This window comes from Hydra vulgaris, chromosome 11 (assembly GCF_038396675.1).
Source record: "Hydra vulgaris chromosome 11, alternate assembly HydraT2T_AEP".
In the NCBI taxonomy this organism is placed as follows: Eukaryota; Metazoa; Cnidaria; class Hydrozoa; order Anthoathecata; family Hydridae; genus Hydra; species Hydra vulgaris.
This window is the reverse complement of record NC_088930.1, coordinates 41,148,464-41,172,681: the sequence shown is the minus strand read 5'-3', so window position 1 is coordinate 41,172,681 and position 24,218 is coordinate 41,148,464. Positions and strand designations below refer to the sequence as shown.

Sequence of the window (24,218 nt, the reverse complement as noted above, 5' to 3'; positions counted from 1 at the left end):
ATATTTCAAGGAAATGACAAAACATAAGCACAGAGAAAACTTCTTTTTTAATCGAGTAGTGAATGTATGGAACTCTCTGCCAGAAGAAGTTGTTAAATCGCCTTCAGTAAACAGCTTTAAAGCAGCAATTGATTGCCGGATGAGCAGCAATCGATCAGTTCGGCTGTCAAAGTGTGCCTGATAACACACTCACTGGCTCTGCCAGTTTCAGCGTTTACTACTAACTAACTAATATATCGTCGTTGGCCAGGTAATATCTCACTTGTGTAAAAAGCAAAATTTTACAGGAGACTGAAAAAACTATATATTTCAATGAAATGAGGTTTTAAAAGTAAGAGTAAAAAACAAATAACTAACAAATTATATTATAATTTGTTAGTTATTTTTTTTTTACTCTTACTTTTAAAACCTCATTTCATTGAAATATATAGTTTTTTCAGTCTCCTGTAAAATTTTGCTTTTTACACAAGTGAGATATTACCTGGCCAACGACAATATATATATATATATATATTCTCTATTTTTTATTTCGTTCGACTATTATTTTTCGGTGAACGTCACATTCTCGTCATCATGCAAATGTAAACAATATTGGAGCGCTTTTTAAATTCTAAGAAAATGGGTACGTTATTATTAAATTAAGTACGTTATTATGCTTTTAAAAAAACAATGGTTATTGCAGAAATGATATTTTTGCATTTTGTTCTGAACTGAATTTTAAAAAATAATGTTATTTATAAGCTTAAAGGCTTTGATTTCTGAAGCAACTTTTATAAAAAGATTAGTTCATAAAATATATTTGAGAAAATTCATTATGACGTTATTATTTGTATATCCATAAATGATAATATACTTAATGATTTGACAAAAAAAAGGAGTATTATAATTTCAAATTTTTATATTAAGTGATACAAATTTATGAAAAAAATTGTAAAAGTAATAGAATTTGTCAACTTGGAAATTGCGACTAGCATTTATCATGCCATATTTGAATCTCTCTTAATATATGCATTTTATCTGGCAAAAAACTAAAACTAAATTCTAAAGTTTTCTCACTTTAAAATAAAAATATTAAAACTGTCATTTTTTAAAATAAGCTCTTTGACAATATTTATTGTTATATAAGTAATCACAGGTTTTAAAAATAAATGACAACATCAAACTTTTGATTTGTTTCTTAGTATGTGATTACTTGTATGGTAGACTCCCAAATACTTCTCTTAAGTCAGTACCAAATACTCCTACCCCCTTAGAACCTCATCATGCAAAAATATACTTTTTGAACAATGTTAAACAATCAATTATGGAAAAACTCAAAAAAAGTTATCAATCCACCAATTAACTGAATAGTATCTCCCACTACATAAAAACTGAAAATTCAAATTAAAGATTTGCCTTTTAAACTAAAATTATATAATCATAAAGTATCATCCATACAATAATCATAAAGTTTTCCAGACTTATGTCTATACTAAATATTTTACTTATATATAAATATATTATTTATATATCTTATTACCTAATTTTATTACTAGTAATATTTTATTACTATTTATAATATTACTCTATTAAATCATTTTTGCCTTTATTTTATGACTTCTTTTACTTCTAACAATCTTACTATTTTTGCTATTAACAGTTATAATAATATAAAAACAACAATAATAATAATTATTATTATTTTTACTATATATACATTTTATTTGACAATATCATTATCATTGCTTTTCTTTTGTTTTTAAATACTTTTTCTTTTTCTTTGGTTGTTTGTTATTATTTATAATGTCCTTTACAAAAATTGTATTATAATTATTTTTTGCTGTATTGTAAAGTTTTTTATTGTGTGAAATATTTAGATTAATATCAGCTGGTTTGAAAATTTTGACCAAGCACTATATAAATATATAAATTAATACATAAGAATGCAAAAAATATATATACAAAATTATATATGGGTAATTCCATGTCAAATGAACCAAGTCATGTCACCATTTATCTCAGATTTTGATTATTTTTATACAGTTGATAGAACTTAGTAAAATAAGAGTTCTTTGAAATTTTTAGCCTCTGACTCCAAGAAGATCTTGAAATATGACCATTTTACTTTTAGAAGATACTGGCCAGGGCCCTCTTTTCCCTCAGAATTGTAATGTTTATTTAGAGGTTTCAAGTCCCATAACTTTAAAAATATTTGATTTTTTTACTTTAAAATTTGTAACTGATTATTTTTAGGGGTGATGAATCTAATGAAATGATTAAAAGTATAAAAAGTTATTATTAAGTACCTTTAATTATCAATTTAAATAAATTTAGTTAATTTGTTATATACCTGTTTTTAATGCTTAAGAAACCTTTGTGGTCTTGATGATACAAAAAAAGTATATATTACACATCATTCTATGTTCATTGATCTTTCAAAAAATGTAAAGATTTTGATCTGCAAGTTAATGGATTTCCAAATATGCACGGATCCCACTTTTTTGTAGCAGAATATTTCAATTTATTGTTCCCTACCCTCCAGACTAGCTGGAACTCTGAAAATTTTGGCATTTTTGTAGTGCCAGTGAATGTGCATGTTACAGTTGTTTTCAGGGCCTTAAAACATTGGAAGGGGGCAGGGAGGACTGGGGCAAGTGCCCCACTTTTTTGTAGGAGAATCTTGTGATAGATTTTTCCCTACCTTCCAGACAAACTAAAGCTCTAAAAATTTTAGCATTTGTGTAGTCCTGATAAGAGTGTGTTAAAATTGTTTCTAGTACAGACAACCAGAGGGTCCATAAGGCTGGGGCCATGTCCCACTTATTTTCTCAAAAAAATTTTTTTTTGCCCTTTTAATAAAGTAAAGATAACTTTGAAAATATTGTTTTCAAAATTTTTTTTGGTTTTTGCTTGTTCTGTTTTTATTTAATTATTAACAAAATAAAATATAAAAATATAAATTGTCAAGATTGTGTTGATATTTGCTTAGATGCGTCAATGTTCAAAGAATACATACATCCAATTGTGGTTACATGTGCGTTAAGGGAACAAATTATGTTGATGATTGTAACCCAATACATATTTACTCTAGATGGTCAGAAGAGTTTTTTAAAAGGACCATGTGAGTGCATAAATGTTACCATACCATCTTGCTCAATATTGCCAATTTCAATTATCATATCAATCTGATGAAACGTATAATATATACACAGAACAAATTCACCATATTCAAATGTGTCTGTTATATTAAAATCTTCATTTGTTTGTTTAAAGGTAATAGTATCTATAGATTCTGGGTTAAATTGATGATAGCTTCTAATTCCAGGAATTAATTAGCTGAAAACGTTTTTTCAAAGCGGTGCGCAAATCTGGCAGTCTTTCTTTTTTAATTTAAAAAAATATAATTCCTTTAATATTTTTTGTACAGCAGTCAAGCATTTTATTACAATTCAATATCTGGTCATTTATGGGGCTTTGTAGACTTGTATTTGCATTTAATTATTTTACAGTGCCACCAATACTACGATGTGGTGGCACTGTAAACTCATTTTTGTTTAATAAATAGAGGACAATGCAGTGTAACTTGCATCGACTTCAGCAAAAACCGTAACTTTGGATTTCATCTTGAATCACAAGCGTTTAGTTTTCTGCAAAACACCTAAGACAATACAGCAGTCTTTTGCCAAATTTTCCTTTTGTTGCCTTAGATATCTTGCTTGACATTTTGCAATGTAGGAATGAGCTATTAACTTGTTTATTGCATCCGATTACATTAATTTGTATTCTTCAGTTGTTGTTTGACAGATCAATGTTGTTTTGTCTGTTTTCCTTTCGATTCAAAAAGTTTTAAATTATGCAATATAAAATTCTGTTAAAATCATTATTTTGATGGATGACTGTTTTTAATCCATATACTTGCAAATCAAAATCTTTTAAACATATGTACTTTCTTAAAACATTTTAAGGAAGATCATTGAATACAGAATGATCGAAAACCAAATGGAACAATATAAACAAATAAAATTTTTTGAAGATGATATTTTTAAAGTTACCTTTACTTTATTAGAAATGCAAAAAAAAATTTTTTTTTGAGAAAAGTGGCACATAATCCCCAGTGCTCCAGCCTTATGGACCCTCTGATCATTTGCCCTGGAAACACTTTTAATACATGTTCATCACGACTATACAAATGCTGAAAGTTTCAGACCTTTAGTTTGTCTGGAAAGTAGTGAAAAAATCACAAGATTCTGCTACAAAAAAGTGGGCTCATAACTCAGTTTCCTTCCCCCCTCCCTGTGTCTTGGGCCCTGAAAACAACTTTAACATGCACGTTCATCAGCACTACAGAAATGCCAAAATTTTCAGAGCTCCAGCTAGTCTGAAAGGTAGTGAAAAATCAATTGCAATACTCTGCTACAAAAAAGTTGGAGCCGTGTCCCATTATCCATATATGGAAATCCATAAGCTTGCAGATCAAAATCTTTAGATTTTTTGAAAGACCAATGAATATAAAATGATGTGTAATATCTTTTATTTTGATATCATCAAGGTCACATGGGTTTCTTGAACATCAAAATCAGGTATATAAAAAATTGACTAAATTTATTCAAATTGATAAATACAGGTACTTAAAAATAATTTTTTATACTTCTGATCTTTTCATTGGAATTGCCACCCCTGAAAATAACCAGGTACAAATTTTTAAGTAAAAAGATCAAATATTTTAAAAATTATGTAACTTGAAACTGAGGGGACAAGATGGGCCTGACCAATATCTACTAAAAGTAAAATGGTCATATTTCAGGATCTTCTTGGAGCCAGAGAATTAAATTTTCAAGGAATTCTTATTTTACTAAGTACTCTAAACTGTGTAAAAATTTGCAAAATTTGAAATATAGGGTGACATTTAAAAAAATTTCTGGGTCATTTGACATGGAGTTACCCATATACAAGTTTGATATAGAATGACATACAACACATACAATTTAATAACTTTATCAAAATTCAGGAACGCTATACTTAGTAATCTTTATTATTTACATCAAATTGATTATGTTTTAAGTTTTAGTTTCCAAGGTCATGTGTAACAGGATTAAGTCCAATTTTAGTTTTTCATTTTTTAAATACTTTTTATTACTCAGTAAAAAAGTTTTTCTTGTTAGCAAAAAATAAAAATGCTTGATAGTCTCCATAAAAAAAGTTTTGCCAAAAAATTAATTTATTTTCTTCCTTAAACAATTATTGCTTTATAGACTCAAAAAATATATGTATTAAGTACTTTTTTCTTGGATTTTTTGGTAACATTAGCTCTCCTCTCTGCTGCAAGCATCCCATTCTGCCTTTGATCTTCAGACTTGCTTGCAAAAACATAATCTTAAATTTTTTTTAATTTTAGTCGTCCTTTGAGAAAACAAGTTGTCCCATACCACTGGACAACCATGAGGGTATCCCCTGTATGTGTATATGTATGTATATATATATATATATATATATATATATATATATATATATATATATATATATATATATATATATATATATATATATATTTAAACAACTTTAAAAAGTATTCTACACAATAGAGTGCTCAATGTTCTTAAAAGAACAGAGCAATTATATATTAGTAGAAAATTACTTCACAAAAAAAAAAAAAATTTTGTTAAGTGATTTACTACTAATATATATATATATATATATATATATATATATATATATATATATATATATATATATATATATATATATATATATATATATATTTATATATATATATTTATATATATATGTATATATAAATATATATATATATGTATGTATATATATATATATATATATATATATATATATATATATATATATATATATATATACACATACAATATATATATATATATATACATATATATATATATATATATATATATATATATTTATACATATATATATATATTTATATATATATATATATAATATTACATGCTTAGACAGCAGTCTAATATCATACTGAAATAGAGAGCTGCTGGGGTCTTCTTATTGTATATATACACAGTTTTTTTAGATGGCAAAACTGTAATAAAAATTTAAAAGTTTTCTCCAACTTCAAATGAGCTTCTTTACTAATAAGTAATAAAATTCATGAATGATTTAATGTCATTTTGAAACTTTCATGTTTTGATGTTTAACACAAAAAAATGTTAACTAAAATAGTAGCATTTAGATAATAGCACAAGATGATTTTAAATTTATCTCAGACGGAGACCAGGTATAAAATAATATCAAAATTTTGCAGGGGTCTTATCAGTTACTATACAGGTGTGTAATTTTTCTTTTTTTAATTTAGTTACATTTTTTTGAAATTTAGGAAAGTTGATTGTTGTTTGGTTTCTTATTACTAGTGTAATTTACACTAAACAATTTGATAACATTGAAACAAGTTGTTCTAGCGGAGGATGTGATGGAGAAAATGAAATGAATCATGAAAAGAATAAATATAAAAATCCTAATGGTATATTATGTATATTAAATGATTTGTAATAGTTTGTAATTTTAACGTCTTTTATTTATAATAATTGTTATTTCTGTTTTATATATATTTGCTTAGTCTATTTATTAAATTGTTTATGTTTATGCAGATAAGTGTTATTGTTGTTATGCAGGTAAGTGGAGTAAATATATTAGGCTGATCAAAGATGCTGTATCAATGTACAAGCCGTGCAAAACTGAGGACTGTTTTTTATTGCAAAGACGAGCTGACTTTCGGTTATGGATAGATCGTGGGGGTATTCATGAGTCAGATTTTCAAAATGGAATAAAATTAGGAGAGCATTATAAAATAATAAACCATACTTTGTATAGAAAGAAAGAATGTATTTTTCCATCCAGGTTAAGTTCAAGTTGATGATGTTTTTTAAATATTAAATATTTTTTTTTTAGATAAGTCAGATAATAATCATTTTCAAAAAAAATTATAAAGCTTTAAATTAAAAAAATATTTTTAAAGTTTTTGAAGTTAATTAATTCAAAGTAGTACTTTAAAGAACTTCACTGTTTTTCTGTATTTTTTTATTTATCTATAGATGTAAAGGAAATGAGCATTTTATTCTGCAATTAATCAACCAACTTCCTGATATGGAAATGATTATTAACACTCATGATTGGCCTAAAGTAAATATTTATAATATTGAAAGTGAATATTTATAATATCAAAAGTAAATATTTATAATATCAAAAATCTGATGCTTTATTATAGGCTGCTTAGGTTATTGTTGTCATTTAAAAATCCTAAACAATTATTTTTATTAGTTTGCCTGAATAATTAATGTTATATTTTATTTTATGATGAATGGATAAATTCAGAATGACTGGATGAATGAGAGAATTTATAAAATTCACAAAATTTAATTTATAAATTAATTTAATAGTTTACTTAACGAATAAAAATAATCAAGTAATAATGATAAAATTGTTTGAATATTTTTTGTGTTTATAGGTATATAAATATTCAGCACTTGCTCCTGTTTTCTCGTTCAGTAAACAGGTTTGTGTTTTTAAAATTTCATTTAAAATGCCATTAAATTATTTTTCTCAAGTAAATCAGGAATCTTAACAAGTTGACATAAAAAAGCTTTTTACTACTTTTATACACTTAATTTGGCTTGTAAGTTGCTTTTAAGTTACTTGTAAGTTGCTAGTAAGTTACCTGTAAGTTGCTTTTAAGTTACTTGTAAGTTGCTAGTAAGTTGCTTATAAGTTACCTGTAAGTTGCTTTTAAGTTGCTTGTAAGTTGCTTATAAGTTGCTTGTAAGTTGCTTATAAGTTACCTGTAAGTTGCTTGTAAGTTGCTTGTAAACAAGTTACAAGTAATTAAGCTTATGTGTAGTAATAATGGATTAAAAAAACTTTATAGATAAATGGTTCTTATGATATTTTATATCCGGCATGGTCCTTTTGGGAAGGTGGTCCTGCAATTGGTCCATATCCAACTGGGATTGGAAGATGGGATATATTTACTCAAACACTAACAAAGTATGGATCGTTGTTGTAAATTTTTAAATTTTTTTATATAATATATGAAAAAGGAAAAAGAAAATTTTACAAGCATAAATTTTAGAAGAGTTTTTATTTCATTCAAGTATATTTCTAGTATATGATTATTAGAAGAACAAATGCATGTTAGTTATAAATCTAGGTAATACTATATAAGAATCTTTATTTGTCATGTTATACTTCTTTTAATTTACTGTATAATGTATTACACTCGTTATAAACAATCAGGAATTATACTTGTTTTATAAAAAAATTAACATGTAATTCTAATAATGTAAATATATTAGTATGATAATTTTCAACATTTATGAAAAATACACATGTATTTTTTTATTTATAAGAAACCAAGCAAATGGGCTAATACTGGAAAGTTTCTTATTTTAGGGGTTCTATTTTCCTAATCTGTACTAAGTTTCTTAATAGTTCCTTAAGCTTCAGATTATCAAAGGAGAGAGAGATATTATAAAAAAGTAGAAAATTTCATTCACAATCAAAAGGAGTTTCATTTAGTGTGTGCAAATTTAATACTAATTTGTGCTGTTGTTCTCTATTGTAGATAATGCTTTTTAACTTCGTGTTATGTTGACATAATTGATAAAAATCACAATTTAAAAAAAAAATCAAAAAAATAGATTTTTTTTTATTGATATTACATTTTACATATTATATAAACTTGATATTGAAGTGTTAAAAACTATAGGACGATTTTTGACTTTCTTATGACAGTATTTTTAAGACTTCATTTTATATAATTTATGATTACCTTTTCCTGATTTTTGTTTGTCTTTGCGACACAATGGTCGCAAAAAGTGACCAACGGAGCCGTCCAGTTACGTAGACCTGGGAGATAAAAGTAGATTGTAGATGATATCATTTGGTGAGAATCATAAATGAATGTAAAGCCAATTTTGTAGGAGGAATAAAATTTTAGGACTCAGGGATAGGGTGAACAATAACTCACACTCTAGTCATTCTAAACGAATGATAAAACAATGGTCTATGAGTAAATAAGTCAATATAGATCCGCTGGTTTATTAACGGCAACCATGGCTAAAATTATCGCACCATACAAAAACAATAAAATAAAAAAAGTACGGGCAATATAAAAAGAAAAAATAGGCTAATAAATGTGATACTATTTATGGTCTAAACTCTAGATATTAAATTGAAAACTGATAATCACCTGTGTGAGATAAAAGTATATAAATGTTGTTAATGTAACAAATTCATAATATAAAGCCCACAAAGTGTTATAATACGTGGGTGTAAGAGGTAAAAAAATGTTGGTGCTATGATGACCAATCAGAATTAAGTAGTGGATAATGGTAATCCCCTTCCTCAGGAATGCACTACGATCACCAATGACAAAATCTTTTTTGATGTTGATTATTTACAAATTTTTTAGGATTCAATCAATGTACAACTGTCAATGTAATGTACAACTGTCCCTCTGTGTCAGGTCTAATGCAACAGCAATTGGTTTAAGCATTTGCAACAGTTTTTCTACACTTCACTTTACACCAAGGCTATTTACAATATTTATAACTTTCTTTTCAACTAGCTGAGATTGGACCCGTAAAAATAAGGGTCTTTGTAAGTCTAATTCAAACCGAACTTTTTTATACTTTTTCTTTATATATCCTAGCTTTCCGGATCCGTAAAATACGGGTCTTTACCAAACCTACCATTTCTGTACTTATCTATTCCACACCAATTATTTCTATACCTATTCCTTATTTACTTCAAAATTTTTTAGTAAAATAATTTTGTTCTGAAAAAAAACTTTAAGAGCAAAAAAATTAACATACGCATCTTTTCCGCTAAAAAAAAAATTAACATACGCATCTTTTACGTAGAGCTTATAAGAGACTTAAGGTTTATAATAAGGTTTGTTTTTCTGCTAAATGCATTTCATTGATAGCTCGGTGGTTAAGTGCGCTGTCATCAGTCTTGTTTTGGAGGGTTTAAGACCTCCTCTTAGCATAATAAGTTTTGAAATTTTTTCAATCTTGCTTATATATTTATAGCAAATAAATAATATAGCAAAAAAGATTTATAAAATTTAGAATAAAATTTTAAAGTTTTCTCATTTTATAGATTTATTATACGCAATTGTTCCATATAATGCCTGCAAACTCAACATATGCTAAAGGCGTTTACACTTACAGACATTTGTACGTAACGCTATACAAATAGAACTAAGAAGATCTTAGATCACTAAAACAGAGTCATAAAAAAAAGTTCATTTTTATGATTATGATTAAAAACTAAAGAATAATGTTAAACGCTAATCTAAAAGTTAAGCCAAAAAGATTTTGTGCATTGACATCGGTTTGTGGCAAAATAAAACTTTATGCGTCAAGTTTCTTTTTGCATTTATCTTAAATTTTTTGATTAATTTTAATTATGTTGCATACAAATGCATAAAAATATATAAAATAACATTTGTTTATATATATATATATATTGTTTGTATAGGGATGGTTATGCGCAACAAAGTTTAAAAAAAAATTACTTTATATTAAAATTAAAAAATGGTTTATATAATGTTTCTTTGCAAACACCAATACACTATACTTAAAATTTTTAAGTGCCCTGAAATGCAATTACTTTTAATTTTTTTGGTTTAGTGGCTTTTGTTAAGAGCTTTTAAATTTTGCGTCAAATCTCATTTCAACATATTTGTTGTATCATCCATACTGCAGCCGTTTTTCAAAATGCCTCAAGGTAAAAAAAATCAATTTCGACTTTTTTACAAAATAAGCCAGTTTAGATGTCTACAAACATTTTGAATACATATTTTCAAAGAATTCTGAAAAAATTTATAAAAATTATTTGTTTCAAAAACGTTTTACAAAGAGTTTCTCCTAATAATTTTTTTAAATTGTGTTTTTCTCGAAATACGTAATAAGCATATTAAGGCGTTTTGAAAAACAGCTGCAGCATATATTTATAGTAAAAAAATAAATTTAGCAAAAAAAACTTTTAATTGTCAAAAGAAAGTTTTAAATTTTTTTCTAGCTACGGCTTTTTTTTTTCTGCCTCCACAGCAGCACCTTCTGGAGTAGCAGAACTGTCTTATTAAATTTCAGACAATTTTTTTTTCAAACCATCCCCAGCTTATTATGACTAATTACCTGAGCACATTAATAACATAAGTATCTCAATCATGGCACATACACAACAAATTTTTTCTCCCGGTGATTTGATGTTTTTAGAAATTTTAGCTTTTTTAAAATCTTTTCATTTGTTAAAGTGTATAATATCATTGCATATGTTTGTATATAATCTCTATAAAACTTCAAAAGTATTTTCTATTTTAAAATAATCTAAAAAAATTAAAAAAAAAAGTTGCCAGTGGTAGGACTTGAACCATGGCTTACTTGTTCAGAAGCTCAGCGCGCTATCCACTCCGCCATGCTGGCACGTTGTTAAACGAAAATTTTTAAAACTATATAATAATTTTTTTAACGGAAACAAATGTTATAGATCAAAATTAAGGAGAGCTTGATGCAATGCAGTTTTCAAATGATAATCAAACTGTAAAACTTGATAGATGTTTCAGTATATTTTACTTATCAGGGTTTCTTATAAAACAAAGTGCTGCGACTCTTTCTCGCCACTACCTTGGTTGCAATGGCTGCCAAGGGTTCCATGTCAAACACACTCAAATGAGCACTAACACTACTACTACTACTACTACTACTACTACTACTACTACTACTACTACTACTACTACTACTACTACCACTACTACTAAAAGGATTAAGTTCGACAATAATATATAAGATTATATTTTTGTTTTCTTAACAAATTGTTAATAGAATTTGCTAGTGTTTTAGATTTTAAGACAATCCGCCAATGCATTCTATATGACATCTTGGGGAATTATAAGTCATAACTCCTCTTTTGCTTTGTATGATACAGCATTAAAATGGTTATTTCTAAAATATTTAACAACCTGAACTATTTTGAATGCTCTTTGATATTTGGATTTACCAAATCTCGGGCCAATAGATAGAGAATATGAGCTGAACATCCATACATATTAACATTAACTCCATCTCCAGTTTCCAATTATTGTCTTGTTTTCGATGCATTTGCTGCGTTATCCGTTACTACACAGTGAAATTTACAGAAACATAAAATTTCGCATTGTAGTAAAACCGGAATTGTTTTTGCATTTGTTTATCAGAATTAACTGCAATGTCAACCAAGTAGTTATCTGAATTCCTAATAGATATCGCAATGTTGTAACTGTTGCACAAACTATTGGTTCATTATGAACATTGCTCCACCCATCAATATTTATGGTTATGAACTGAAATGAAGCAAACCTGAACAGCTAGTTAAACTATTCTTTTAAACAGTATCTAGTAGTTTTCACCAATATCAATTCATAAGATTCATAGTAAGGTTATATCCTGGGAGTAAAAAATGGATCATTTTGATAAATTCTGGATGGTCAACCATTCTGAAAGGCTAGTTTGCAGCATAAATCATTCTTGCTATCTGTTCACCACTTGCTTCTTTTTAAGATTTTGTGGTTTTGATAAGGTATGAATCCAGTTTAGTTGTCATTGTATTGCCACTGCTTGGTCTTGCCTTTTTATATGAACACTAAAAATTTGCTTTATCTACAGTAGATTGACTAGTTTTCTTAAAAGAACATTGAGTAGTTTGTGCTTCTTTAGTTGCCTGGTTGATATTTTCTACAGTGTCTTGACAAATAATAATGTTTTCATCATCTTGAATATCTTTCAAAAAATCAAATTTACCAACACTTTTGTTGTTTCTCATTGAAGCAACCAAACCTTGCATTTGTTCACCGCAGCTTCTGCATTTAGCTTTATTACTTTTTTCTCCCAAACTTTGCAGGTATTTTTTCAAACCATATCCAAACAGCATCTCTTTTTTTACTGGCACAATTTTTGAATCAATCCTGATTCAAAAATCAAAATAAAAAAACCCTGTATGTTGATGTGATTATGTAGGTGATAAGTAAGGAAATATTGCTCGAAATCCTAATAAAATAAGTTGCATATTGAAAACCGTCTTACCACTGAAAAGTTTCTTAAGATTTCTTTAAAGATTCTTGTTTCTTATAGACAAGTTTCTTTCCAACCTATTCAAGATATATAACATAGCTTCTGTTATTTGGAATCCATTTTTGAAAAAATATTTAGTTTCAAATATTTACATTCTTATTGAAAGAGTACAATGCGGAGCAACATGAGGGAAGATTAAAAATAATGAGTTTAACAAACTTTTTTTTTTTTAATTTACCTCCTCAAGGCTATGAAGGCCACTACAGTCAAGGAAGCTACTTTTAGTTGTCGTTACAACCTTCTCTCAACTCTATAAATCCAAGCTATGTTTACAATACGTTTTTGCATCTTGTCTAAAATGGAAAGGGCATGATTGAAAGATCCGCCCCAGATATGGCAACAATATTCCATACAAGGATGGTTTTGAAATTTTTAGAGATAAAAAATAAAATCCTGAGTAAGAAAGTGGCGAGCATGATAAAGAGATGCTAATTTTTCACTCAATTTGATATATGGTTTCCAAGAAGGATTGGAAGTAAGAGTTAATCCTTGAAGACGAAGGGTAGAACTAACATAAAATACAAAATACATGATATAAATTTAATGACTTATGCAAAAAACATTGTAAAACTTCTAATATTAAATTAGCATTCTCATCATTTAAAATTAATACATATTTTTCAACAAAAGATAAAACTCCTCAACAGCTATTAATATTCTGATAAGTTATGTAAAAGCTGTAATGCTTGTTATCTGGATCAAACCACTCGACATTTGAGTAAAAAAAAATTGAGGAACACTTAAAATTACAAAAAACTTCTCATATAAATCAACACATTTATTCAAAAACTAGTTTTAATATAGCCAATAAAGACTCTTTTTCAGTATTAAACCCAAACTTTGCATCAGTCAAAAATCTAAGAGCCATTACACATTATGTAGAAAAAACCGGATCTTAATAAATAGGTTTTTAATTACATGCTATCACTCCAGCTATAATTGTCATTTTCTATTACTCTATGATGTACGTATTACACTAATTATCTACATTTTTCATTATTTTATGGCATAGGTTTTCACACTTTTTATGATTTCTCTTGTTTGACTAACAAATAATATTAATGTTTTTTTTCACTATATATTAAATAGTTTTTATATTTTACAGTTTTATACTTGATTATTGTATAATCGAAACATGTTGTTGAAACTGAAGAAATTGTTATATTTATTTAAATAAAAGTAAAAGTTTTGGATTTGTTTTTTTAAATCACTAATAGAAATACTCTAGTAGTAAATACGCTAATAGAAATAGGAAACCAAAAAAAAGAAAGAAAAAACTCATTCATTCAAAATAATTCTAGAAATTATTTAGAACAAAATGTATTTTTATTACTCTCGTGTTAATTAAAATTATTATTAACATAAAATAAAAAATAAATAGTTAATATATATTTGTAAATAAAAGTATGCATACACTTTTTATTAGAGAAGCTGAATTGTGGCCATGGGAAAAAAAGTTGAAACAAGGTTTTTTTCGAGGTTCAAGGTATACTTTTTTTTTTTATCAGTATATATATATATATATATATATATATATATATATATATATATATATATATATATATATATATATATATATATATATATATATTAGGGTGGTTCTAAAAACAACATTTTATGAAAATGACTGCTGGCACCCCCTGAATATGTTATATATAATAAAAAAATGGTGGATTTTAAAAATTTTTGAATAAAAAATATTTTAAAGGATTGCTACTGACCCTCGAACATTAGATAGGTCCCTAATATTGTTAAAAAAAAGGTTTTCAAAAGTATGTCATGTTGGGTCTCAAGCGATGTAAAGTTATATAAAAATTTCAAAAATAATTATCATTTTATATAATAAATTTTTAAAAAATTTTATAATCATTTTATAATTAAACTTTTATTTTAGATTTTAGTGAAGAGAAAATTACGTTTTTTAACTAAATATGAAATTTAACAAGATTTTTTGATTATGATTTTTTTGTGATGTTTTTTTATAAAATGATAATTATTTTTTGAAATTTTTATATAATTTATTATAAATTTTTAATTATATATATATATATATATATATATATATATATATATATATATATATATATATATATATATATATATATATATATATATACAGAGGCCTTACGATGAATAAAAAATGATTGATGCATTCACATAACAGAGTGTTTGACAGAGTTGAGTTTCAAGGCCAAGGCCTACACAAACATTTTCAAGACCAAAAACTTAAATTTTGGCCTTATGTTAAAGCCAATTATTAACAAAACTATAGGTAGCAAGTGCTGTGACAATAAAACCATGTGTAACAATAAAAACATGTTGTAAAATCAGACCAAGGTTATGGGCAAAATTCGGCGAATACAATAAGAAAATATACTTGTAGATATATATCAAAGCTGAAAACAAAAATACATAAAAATAAAGAATTAAAACTTTTAATTCTTTAAATTTATGTATTTTTGTGCTTGATGCTAACAACTAATATTACCATCTTTTAATTAAAATTAAAGTTAATAGTTATTAGCATTAACTATAAGTTTCTATGGGGCAAATATATAGTGTTAACTATAAATCATTAAAAGTTACAAGGACACACAGTTGTCAAATATGTAGATTTCTAATTTTTGAATATTATTCAATTGTGTACTTTTTTTTTAACAAAAAATCTTTTTAGTTAAATTCTAGTGATTGATTCGTTCTTGTTTGTAAAACATGGTTGTTTCTATTATTTACAAAAAAGCATATCTTTTTTAGTAAAGGGCTTTTGAATCAGAGGTGTAACACCATTTTAAGTAGATGTCAATGTGGTTTCTGGTGTTGTTCTCATGACCAAACTATCAAAGTAAACTATTGTTTATTGGTTCAAAAAATGGGTTTTTTAGATGTATATTTAATAGTTTTTTATTTTAAAAAACTATTAAATATACATTACTAACAACTTTTTTAAAGGATATAGATAAGTTGAATAAAAACTGTATAAATAAATAAAAAAATACTTAATAATAAATTATAATTTAAAGATAATAAAAACTATTTTAGTTCAATAAACCTTTAAAATTATGTTTTTAATTTCAAAAAAAAATCATTTGTTTAATTTTTTTTTTAAATTTTGAAAATATTGAGATATATATAATATAAAGATGTAATAAATTCCTATTAACCAATCATATCATTGATTATTGCTTAAAAATGGCTAGTCAAAAACGGCAGTTTAAACCATGACATAAAACACAAAATTAAGCTCTAAAGCTTTCAAGTAAATAAAAATAACTCTTGTAAACAAAATCAACTGTAGTAAAATTTTTAAAATGCAAACACAAAAGAAAGTTCTGAATTATTTAATAAAAGGTGGAAGGCCAAGGCCAAAACAATCAAGGCCAAGATCAAGGTCAAGGGTTTCATTTTTGGCCTTAAGGCAAGGCCGAGACCAAGGACTAACAACTCAGATGTTTGACATCAAAAAATTATTTTTGTTTGCTTTTCATATTTATCAGAATATTAATAATTGAGCCTTATAGGTTTAAATAATCATTCCAGTCAAAAAGTAAAATTTCCTTATTGAACATTATATAATAGTTGTGCTAAAATTTAAAAATCAATCAGGTTAAACCTAAGCATTACATGGTTAAGTATGAGAAGTATATTTTGTATATAGGCTAGCTTATTTGAAGACGTGCATGCTTTTAATGAAATTGGTTTTATCACATGAACACTGTCAAATGATAAAACCAATCATTATAAAGAAATGAAGCAACTATTATAAAGAAATGAAACAATCTTTAAGAGTCAAGCTTTACGTAAAAGTAAAGTTTTTAAACTAATGTTTTATAATTAGATAATTTTTTAATTTTTTTTTATTTTTTACAATTCGTTTATGTTGTTTTAAAACAATAGACAAGTTTTTGTAGATGAGTAGGGTGGGGAGGGGTAATATGGATAGAATTTTTTTTTAGTTAATAACCACCATAAAAACTTTTGTTTTTTTTCTTTACATTCAGGGTGTATACAATAAAATCGCAATGAGTAAAGCATAAATATATTTTAAATAACTAACTTACTAATCTTTTTTTAACAACGTCTTTCATATATCCAAATTACCCCACTGGTAGGGTAATACGGATACTCATATTATATTTGATACATATATCACACTTACTGCTTTTCATGTATTTAAAAAGTCAAACTGTATTGGTTATGTCTAGCAGTTTTCTTTTACTTACTGATACAGTCTTATTTTCAGCTTTATTCTTCTCTTCTTCTTGTAACCTTGCGACAACATCTTGTGCTGTTAAAATTTCTCCCTTTTTGGCCTGGACATGTGCTCTGTGTTTTTTTGAATTTGCAAGTGCTGTCAGTGTAGGTTGACTTGGGCTAGGTGTAAGTACAGAATCGATTGCTCTCTGCAGAATTTTTATAACATTTTCTTTTTTGTTAGACTCATCTACTTCCTCGTGCTTTGGTTGCATATTCATTATCTTTTTCATAGGTTTTGATTTGTCAACAGGGTAAAGACCACTACCATTAAAACCACTTTTCAGGAGTTTGTTATCTATCTTACTGATAAGAGCTTTTAGTAAAGTTGGAAATACAGACTTGTCAACATTTTTATGTCTGCTTTCTATTAACCAATTTTTAAGGATTTTCTTCCAATGGGATTTCAATGGAGCAAAAAAACCAACGTCAAGAGGTTGTAATGCATGATTTGTGTTTGGAGGTAAGCAAAATAAAATTATATTATTGTCCAGAGTCTTTTTAACAGTAGAATATGTTATATGGCTGTTGTGTCCATCACACAGCAGCAACACAGGGTTTTCATAATCCTTTACATGTATGATAAATCCGTCAATCAAACTTTCAAAAATATAGTCCTCCATTCAACCGGATTTTGTTACACCATACATTGCATTTTCTGGTCCATTTTGACACCATGCATCATAAAGGTGGATGGCTTTGTAGACAACAAAGGGAAGAAGACACTGGCTATTTGCTGACCCACAAAACAGTACAGTATACATTGGTTTACCACACGATGGAACAACGTAATAGGCTGTTTTTGATGTTTTACAAACAAAGATTTTTTCTGCTGTAGGATCTGTACATAAACCTGTTTCATCTAATTTAAATATGCAATGTGGTCTATCAAATAAATTATTATCGTTTAATGTCTTCTCATACAACTCAAAAAAATCTGTTATCAGAGAAAGATCATTAGCTCTTGCTTTTGTCAAAAGTTCAGGTTTTCTTTTTCCAAGGACTACATTCCATCTTTTTTCAAAAGATATGCACCAGTCTTTCCCTGGCTTGTCATCTTTGAATGGAGTTTTTTTTGCCAGTAAATGTTATATAGGATTTAACCATCAGTTTGATATCTTCTCTATCTTGTGGAAAACCCTTACAGCTAAGTACATCAGGGCTTCTACTAGAAGATTTTCCTCAGTATTATTTAAAACAAACCCACAAACGCTTCCAATTATTTTGTCATTCCTTTGGATTTGATACTCTCCTTCCTTAACAAGCTGTATGGCAGTCATTAATTTGCTGTGATCATATATACCCATAGTCTTGTGTTGGTATTCACGAGGCATAATAGTTTATTTCAGTCTTATTATTTTATCTATAAATTTAATATTTTAATATTTAAAAACAAACTTTAATTATATAAAGCCTATAATTTTATTATAAAGTAGAGAAATACAATAATAAAATATAAAACATTTAGATGGGAGTTTAAATTTTACCCTCGCCATTCAGGGAAAACAAATTTGAACTATGATCCTAATGTAAATAGTTCAGAAGCATTATATAAAATTATTATATGTAACTGAAAAATGTATAACACAATATTAAAAAGCAAAAGTGAGCATAAGTGAATATTTAAATGTCGTGTAGCTTATGATTTTGTAATAAAATACTATAATGTTAGTAGGATTTTATTTAATTTATATATATCCATTTTACCCCACTATTATTTTACCTGTATATCCATTTTACCCCATTTTAGATTTTTGTTTATTTATTAATATGGGTTAGAGAACTTATAAATTAAATTTTACATATTGCTACATCATAGTCCAACTAATAAATATACATCATTAAACTTCCATAAGTAATATTACTGAAGTCTGCAGACAAAAGTTTTAAAACATGTTTTTTATATTTTTTTCAAAACAACATGTTTTACATATTAACTATTGTAATGTATATGTAAATCAAATATAAACATTAACACAAAAAAAGAAGCCAATTATGTGTAGAAACTGTTGGTAATTTTCAAGTTTTAGAATTATGTATAGATAACTTACTCCATGGGTACTTATTGAATATTACCCCAACAATTCATATTACAATTCATATTATTTATTATTTTTATTATTATTATTATTAATTCATAACAATTCATATTACCCCAACAATCCATATTACCCCACTCTACCCTATTTTATTTATTAGGAGTAAATTACGATTTAATTATGAGTTTTTGATTTGTGGCTTCAGAATTCAGCTAAAAAAAAATTTAATTTTTATAAAACTTTTTCATTCAAGTAATTAAAATATATTTTGATTATTTCGATATTTTGATAAAAATAAGTTCTATAAAAAGTTAGTTCTTTAAATTGAAATTTTTAACTTTTAGGCAATTATTAATTTTTATTCAATGTATGAATTTATTGGCTCAAAATTTTTTCTGCCAAAACTTTTAAATTTGTTTGATATAAGTAAATTGTGCTTTTCACTTAAAAAACGATTTTAGGCTGATTTTGTGCAGGTTTTGATACCATTGTTAACATGACATTAAGTTACAAAAATGTTTAACAAATCTTCCCAATGTGCTCGTTATGTTGTGTTGCAGAAATTTGATTTTAAAAATTTAGTTAAGAATTAAACTTAATTTAAACTTTATAGAACAAGTAATGAGCGAGACCCTTTGATCCTTTTGTCTCGAGAGCAGCCGATGTTAGTTGATGCACAATACACAAAGAACCAGGCCTGGAAATCTAATGAGGTAGAGTGGAATTTATAAGAGTATTATATATTAAATTACTTTCTTTTTTATTGAAAATAATTTTTTTTTAATTTTAGGATACTTTAAATGCTCCTCCTGCTGCAGAAGTGACAATGGAAGATCATTGCAGATATAAGTCAGCAGCTTTTTATGTTTTAAATTATGATAAAACTTATCTATCTATCTACCTATGTATATATATATATATATATATATATATATATATATATATATATATATATATATATATATATATATATGTATATATATGTATATGTATATGTATATATATGTATATATGAATATATAAAGTATATATATATATATATATATATATATATATATATATAATATATATATATATATATATATATATATAAATATATATATATATATATATATGCATGTATATTTAATGATAAATGTTGTATACTGCTGGAAATACAACTCTTGTCTGTTTAAGAGTGATCAATATCTTTTTTTTACAAAATAGATAAAATTATATTAAAATAATTTAAATGAAAAAATATAACTTTATAATGGAACTTAAAGTTTCATGCCATTCGGCAATCATCAGCCATATTATTCAAATATGAAATAAAAACCATCATAAAAAATACAAGTTTAGCGTTGCAACGGCATCTGATGTCAAGTATATATGATCCAATATTTGCTTCAAATATTGGATCATATATACTTGACAAATTTGAATCAAAGTTAGATAGTATAACTTTTTTCCTATGCCTACAAGCAGAAACCAATTCACTTTTTTTGTTAAGTAGTAATCAACTATCAAAAGTAATAATAAAATATTTTTCATTGACACTAAGGTTGCACTTTTTTATAGATGGGTTATAAGATTGGCATCTTTTAATTATGTTCCACTTAATTATAGGCATGTTACCTGCGTTTCCAGATTTCCTTGGAAAGTTCTGTATCATTCTTATACCTGGTTGCATAAAAGGATTTAAGGTGGTTTGCAAACCTGAGCTTGATGCGTTTTCACTAATACCGATGTAAGATTTTTCCCTAAGACTGGAATTAGGTGATGCTAAAGTGGCTTTATATACAACATTTTTTGATAGACATTGGTTATTTAACAGGTATGTGGTTTTCTTAATGCAGTTGCAATTTATATCATTAGTGGTGAGTTTGTTGCGCAAAATTTGTTGGTTGTGTGAATTAATAATTGTCGAATATTTGGCATGCAACTGTAACTAATTTTTATTATGTTTCTGTTGAAAATTTTGTGGAGCTGTGAAAATTTTGATGAAATGGAAAATGCAAGTCAATTATGTTTAAGAAAAGGTGTCCAATTTTTGTTACCACATTTTTACTGAAAGAAGGATTAAACCATATAATATTTCTTTTTCGTTTATTAGTATTAGAAGGATTTAGATTTGAGTGATATTGGTGTGAAATCCAGACTTTTCTAATGCGTAGACTTGTAATCCAGACTTTTCTAATTATAAAGATAAATAGGAGCAGTCTATGAATTCTTTCAGCTTTAATTACAAATTTGTAATTAAAGCTGAAGATGCTAGTATCAAAAGTCTAGCGAAAATTTCTTAGATTGAATAAAAAAATTAGTATTGAAAGAATTCGTATTCATTGATGTTCATATATTAAAATATATATATATATATATATATATATATATATATATATATATATATATATATATATATATATATATATATATATATATATATATATATATATATATATATATGTATGTATATATATATATATATATATATGTATGTATATATATATATATAGTATTTAATTTTGTAAAAAATGGCTTGAATAAAATTTATTAATTTTTAATTTATTTTACTTTCTAATGAGTGATTCAGTTTACAATTAAACTTTTACTCAGGTATTTGTTTAATTTCCGTGGTATTGCTGCCAGTTTTCGTTTTAAACATTTGTTTCTCTGCGAATCATTGGTGTTTCATGTTGGTGATGAATGGATTGAGTTTTTTTACCCTGCAATGAAACCTTGGGTTCATTATGTTCCAGTTTCTAAAAGTTTGGTTGAAGTTGGGTAAAAAGTTAATAAAAAAATTTTAATTCATATAAACTAATAAGATAAAAACAAGTAGTAAAGTTATTTATATTAATTATTTATAATAAAAAAATTGAATTTTAATGCTTTTAATTTTGATGTTGGAAAGTTTATTTGATGGAAAAGTAGAAAAAATGATTTAAAAAAGTTGCTGTGTGAGGTGGAGAGAATTTTATCAGATAAATTTTTCTTAGAACAAGGTCCTTTTTATCACAGCAAGAATTTGATACAAAAATGTTGGTGTTTTATAACACTTGGTACAAAAGGTAGGTATTAACTAAAGCTTTTTATTCTCAGATTACTAAACCTCGTATTTTATCAGAAGCAAGAAAGGTAAAAGAAAATGTCTAACAAATCTTTTTTTTTCCTACTTTTTTCATGGGAGATCTTATAACATCTAATTTAATTGTTCAAAGAACTTTTTCTCCAAATTATCTTTTGATTCTAATGAGCCCACTCTTTCTGAAATCCCTGATAAAAACTTCTTTCTCTAAATATTTATTTTTCTGTCAAAATATTTGTTCTCTTCTACTTTTGTGGATAAAGTTCTTACTTAGACTCTTTTTGCTACCAGGTTCGCTTTGGAGGTTTGGTACCTACCAACATGGTAGGTACCAGGTTGGTAGGTACCAAAGCTCTAAAGTTTTTGGAGTTAAAAAATTTTCACTTGTGATCATAAATCATTTTCAGAATAAATTTGATCTCTATTACAGTTTTAGTGAAATTTTATTAAAGGTTTTAATAATAATCACATTTTATTAAAGAGTTTGCTGGTGCAAACAAAATTTTGGGCAGATATTCTAGTAAGATTTGGCTGCTCAAAGTAGGTATCCCAAAACAAGAAGATTTTTTATATCCTTTTTATCTAGGTATGGTAAGGTCACTGAGTTGGATCTAGGTATGTTACCGAGCTGGATATACTCTGTGCTTCCGTGGATGAGTTCATAAAAAAGTTCTAAGAAATTGGTATTAATTTGTAAAATTACTGACTCAAATTTCTGTTTATTTTATTTAGAGACCTGTTGCAGTTTTTTAATGAAAATGATCATCTTGCAAAAGAGATAGCTAATAGGTTTTTTTATTTTGTTACTTTTATTTTGTGTTATTTTTTTTATAATAGTTGAAATCTTGTAATTTGAACTCATATTGTTCAAAAGATAATTTAATTTAATTCTTTAGTCTCTTCAGGGTTTAATATTTAGGATTGAACACCTATAATTCAAAAACTCTTTTAATCTGAATGTATTTTGAGACCCCTTGAGAAATTGCATGAGTTCAACTATATATATAAATGTTTTAAAAGTATTAGCTCAAAAGTATTTAATAACTTTTTATTTGCTTAGTTTCAAAATTGTTTTTTTATTATTAATGTTTATTTATTCAGAGGCCAAAGTTTTGTTCGTACTTATTTGCGTATGTCTGACGTTAGTCTCTATTGGTATAATTTATTGAAACGATATGCAAAATTATCCAAGTGGAAAGTTCTCAAAGACCCAAGTTTTATTGAAGTTAAATTATAAATTTATCAAAGTTATATAATACTTTGTAAAAAAGAAAATCAAACAAATCCAAAAGAGTTGCAGCTAAATAAATAATTATTACTAAATTTTTAAATCATTAAATAGTTTGCAGCTAAGATAAGTTCAGTAATAAAGGATTTTATAAAAAATCTGTTTCAGTATAAAGAGTTACAATATGCATACCACACTTAGTTACCATACTTCAACTTTTTACAGAAACATTAAAGTAATAAGAATGTAATTAGCATATTGTATTATATTATTTATTAGTAAAAAGAAAATATTTTTTTGATGGTTAAAAAATCTCTGTGTTCTCGTAAAAGTTTCCCCCCAAAATTATTTTTCCATAGTAAGTAGTAAAACTTATACTATCAAATAGCCATGTATTAATATATCAAAATTTAAAAATCAATTTGTTTGATAACAATACTGCACTTGTTAACTTGGTGTAGTTTTCTATGTATTCTATTTTTGGCTTATCTTTACTTTGC

The 24,218-nt window shown here is 26.3% G+C and overlaps 1 protein-coding gene across 2 annotated transcripts; it reads left to right on the top strand.

The window, feature by feature from the left end:
• Positions 1-548: 548 nt before the first annotated feature.
• On the top strand, positions 549-24,023 carry LOC100206611 (protein O-glucosyltransferase 1). 2 transcript variants are annotated; one of them, XM_065811095.1, is made up of 12 exons: positions 549-622; positions 6,341-6,484; positions 6,636-6,861; positions 7,056-7,143; positions 7,469-7,516; positions 7,886-8,004; positions 14,560-14,619; positions 20,037-20,136; positions 20,214-20,272; positions 22,019-22,186; positions 23,223-23,279; positions 23,592-24,023. In XM_065811095.1, the coding sequence occupies exons 1-12, from the start codon at positions 619-621 to the stop codon at positions 23,725-23,727; spliced, it is 1,209 nt and encodes a 402-aa protein (XP_065667167.1). In that variant the 5' UTR covers positions 549-618; the 3' UTR covers positions 23,728-24,023. The 2 variants fall into 2 exon arrangements, with proteins under 2 accessions (XP_065667167.1, XP_065667168.1); XM_065811096.1 differs by having other exon boundaries at positions 589-642; positions 23,592-24,022.
• The last annotated feature ends 195 nt before the right edge of the window (positions 24,024-24,218 follow it).